Here is a 3,668-nt window from a genome sequence, read left to right on the forward strand (position 1 = left end):
TTGTGTGTGGTATTTTGGGGAACTCACTAAGCTTTATGTTTACCGTGTTATGTGTTATGTGTTTCAGGTAGTTTCGAGAATCGCGACAAGACACCGACATGATTGTACACACTGGCGGGAGATTGTTTTTATGATTCTGAGATTGTTGTTTTATTTGTTGACAATTGAGACTTATGAGATTTTGAGAATTATGAAACAAGTTTTTAGTATGGTTGAAAATGAAAAAGTTGTTTGAAAATTTACGTATTGTAGCATGTAGATGTTAAAAAAACAAATACACTTTTTATTAAAGTCTGCAACCTTTTGGTTTATCTCTTTTGCTGCAGAGGAATACATAGGTAGTCCGTAGATTTAATGAATTTTTGTTTCAAAAAATTAGTTTTTTATATGAAGCAAGGACCAAAACTGCAAAATTCATAAAATATACGGATGAAACCTATCAATTTTTAGACCAACATTGCAAATCTTACCAAAGCACATGGACCATTTCTGTAATTTACTCGATATTGTATTTTGCACAAAAAAAAAAAAAAAAAAAAAAAAAATGGTTTTATGTCTCACGCACAAGACAATGTGATGCTGCCCAGTGCCCACCTTCCCCAAATCATCTTACCGCATGGTGTGGTGGGGTATAAACGGATCCATTGTGTTTTGTGTATATTTGATCGGCTGTTATCAGTGTCATTTTAAATATAATAAAAACAATGGAAAAAAAAAAAAGATCAGGCGCATGGTAAGGTTCTCGGCCATAGTAGTTACAAGTCAATGGCTACCAAACACATGAAAAATGACATATTAATCCATCGCACCTTATTGGCCTGTAGTCTGTAGATAAGCGGAAGTCTGAAGTCTCATAACCCTAATCCTCCATTTTTGCATCGATATTCAGTTATTCAGAAGGCTTCTGTTTTTTATTGTCTTACAGGTACTCATTGTATCTACTACTCTAGTATTATAAGTTGGTATTTGATGCACAATTTGACATTTGCTTGGATCGCATAGAGCTGTTGTGTTGATAGTCATTGGAACTGTGCAGTTTATAGTTAAGGTGGAAAGCGTATTCGAATATTATATATTGCGTCTTCACGACTAAATTTATGACCGGTTTGGATTTGTTGATGAGATTTAAGTTTTGACTAAATTTAGAGTCAAGATGAAGGAAGTTATTGAAGGTTTAATAAACATGACAGAGCTAAGGGGATATCCCCAAAACAAAAATGAAAGATCGATTTGTAGTTTTCCATGCTTATTAATGTAATTACTCGGCTTGTTATATGGCTAATCATTAGGTATATGTCATTTTTGGCTCTGTATATGGACGAGGAGAGTGATAAGTTTGAATTTGTATATTTATAAATTTCGTTTAGGTCATTTTAGTATATAATTTAAACTGCCAGTGGTGACAACAGAAACTCGGATGATCTTGTATTTCTCCCAGTTTAAGTAGAAAAGGAGCATGTTAAATACTAGAGTCATTAGTTGTTTGTGATTCAATTCAGAATCCCCCGTTGGGTTATTTATCTTTGTATCCTCTGTCTTAGCGAATTGTATGATTAACAACTGTTGTTTGTTGATTCTTAGATTATACAAGCAGTTTTACATCAACTGTGGTTTGATGGAGCAATTGACAGTTGAAAATGTCCAACTACTTCCTGCAAAAAATGATGACCATGGAGGTGTAGTGATAGAGCTTGAGGAGCATATGGACTCGGATGTCTTTCTAACACTGCTTAAAACCTCATTGTCACAGTGGACAACGCAGGTTCTATTCTGATGCTGAAATAGAAGTCTTCACAAATCATTACTTTATTTCTTTTTATATATGATACATGAAATTAACTTGTTTATTGAGTTGTGTTTGTGTAATGTAATAATTATGGGAAGGTTTTGACAGGGAAAGAAGGGCGTTTGGATTAAAATACCAATCCTTCTTGTTAATCTTGTGGAACCTGCAGTGAAGGTAGGTGTTGTTACTTGTAATAGAGTAATAGTAGTATAAATTGGATTATGATTTGAATGATAACATGAAAAATTCAAAATTGTGTGGGCACTGGCAGGAGGGTTTTTGTTATCACCATGCTGAATCTGATTACGTGATGCTTGTTAAGTGGATTCCTGAAACAACAAGCACTATCCCTGCAAATGCTTCTCATAGAGTAGGTGTTGGTGCTGTTGTCTTGAATCACAAACGAGAGGTAGGTATTTTGGGCTTATTATATCTATATTATTATTTATTATTTATTTTTTGTTTGTTGATTTACAACAGATGCTTGTTGTCCAAGAGAAGAATGGGCCATTACGTGGAAAGGGTATCTGGAAGGTCCCAACTGGAATTGTTGACGTGGTATATAATAATATTTTTTTTTTTAGATTATTTTGCCAAGAAAGACACATATATATATATATATATAATATAGCTTTCTCCAGTAAAAACTAACAGAGTCCCTTCCATTCCATTGCGCAGGGTGAAGATATCTGTACAGGGGCGATTAGAGAAGTCAAAGAAGAGACTGGAGTAAGTTAGTTGACTTTAATTAATTATATGATATGATATTCCAGCTTTCACTGATAAATGTTAACATGTTTCAGATAGATACAGAGTTTGTTGAAGTACTAGCATTCAGGTAAACGTTTGTGTCTCCTAAATAAAATTATCAATGTTTAAAATGTGGAAAGAATAGAATTAGAATTTGAATTGTGTATCTTTCCAGGCAATGGCACAAGTCATTCTTTGAGAAATCGGATTTATTCTTTGTGTGCATGATGCGGCCACTGTCTTTTGAAATCCAGATTCAAGAAGTAGAAATTGAGGCAGCCAAGGTTTTGTTAATTCAACTCTTTTAATTCTATGCACTGAAAAGTTTCGGTGAAAACACTATTTAACACTTTTTCTGCAGTGGATGCCAGTGGAGGAAGTTGCAGCTCAGCCTTTTGCTCAGAAAGAGAGTTTGTTGAGGTACATCACTGATTTATGCATAGCAAAGGTAGAGAGGGATTACTCTGGATTTTCTCCGCATCCTGTAACATCAGGTGTTATTTATCTCAACAAGCGAGATCTAAATTAAAAAAATAATCCTACAGACAATGGTTCACCATTTATAATCTATTGTAACGTTACATGATAAAAAGATTGAACCCAAATGTTATAGATGTCTGTTTTACAATAGAAGAGATGCAACAATGTATAGAGGTTAACCCTACTCTACATAAATCCTACGGGTGAATGGAAAATTGAGTCTAATATTTATTTATCATTACCCTCTTGTTAAAACTGTAATTAACAAATGGACCAAAACTGAAATGAAAACCTGGACATAAAATGTAAAAAGAAAAAAATAAAATAAAATCGAACCTAAACAAAATGAATCACCAGCCACAAGGATACCTTGCAGCGTATTCTAAAATTTAATATAGATAACTCCAGATATTTCTGAGACGTATCAGAAGCTTCTATGACAACAAATATTTTTATTTTGGGATTTATTTTAAATTCTATTAGATATATCTCATGGTAAACTGGGTGTCTGTTTATTGGATCAATGAATTGGCGTTGTTAAATGGCGAGTAACATGTGGTTTGGATCGATAGAAGTTGGTTACGGGTTTTGAATTTTTTTAGCCCACCATCCCAAAAGTTTAGCCACATCAATGTCACAAGATCACCATTTT

The 3,668-nt window shown here is 33.8% G+C and overlaps 1 protein-coding gene across 2 annotated transcripts; it reads left to right on the forward strand.

Moving 5' to 3' along the window:
- Window positions 1-640: 640 nt before the first annotated feature.
- LOC144997138 (nudix hydrolase 2-like) lies at window positions 641-3,254 on the forward strand. Of its 2 annotated transcripts, XM_078956971.1 has the most exons (10): window positions 641-733; window positions 825-925; window positions 1,582-1,762; window positions 1,895-1,960; window positions 2,058-2,195; window positions 2,267-2,344; window positions 2,465-2,515; window positions 2,590-2,624; window positions 2,712-2,820; window positions 2,898-3,254. In XM_078956971.1, the coding sequence occupies exons 3-10, from the start codon at window positions 1,616-1,618 to the stop codon at window positions 3,063-3,065; spliced, it is 792 nt and encodes a 263-aa protein (XP_078813097.1). In that variant the 5' UTR covers window positions 641-733; window positions 825-925; window positions 1,582-1,615; the 3' UTR covers window positions 3,066-3,254. The 2 variants fall into 2 exon arrangements, with proteins under 2 accessions (XP_078813097.1, XP_078813096.1); XM_078956970.1 differs by lacking the exon at window positions 641-733 and having other exon boundaries at window positions 785-925.
- Window positions 3,255-3,668: the final 414 nt, after the last annotated feature.

Source organism: Lactuca saligna, chromosome 5 (assembly GCF_052625555.1).
Source record: "Lactuca saligna cultivar CGN05327 chromosome 5, ASM5262555v1, whole genome shotgun sequence".
NCBI lineage: Eukaryota > Viridiplantae > Streptophyta > Magnoliopsida > Asterales > Asteraceae > Lactuca > Lactuca saligna.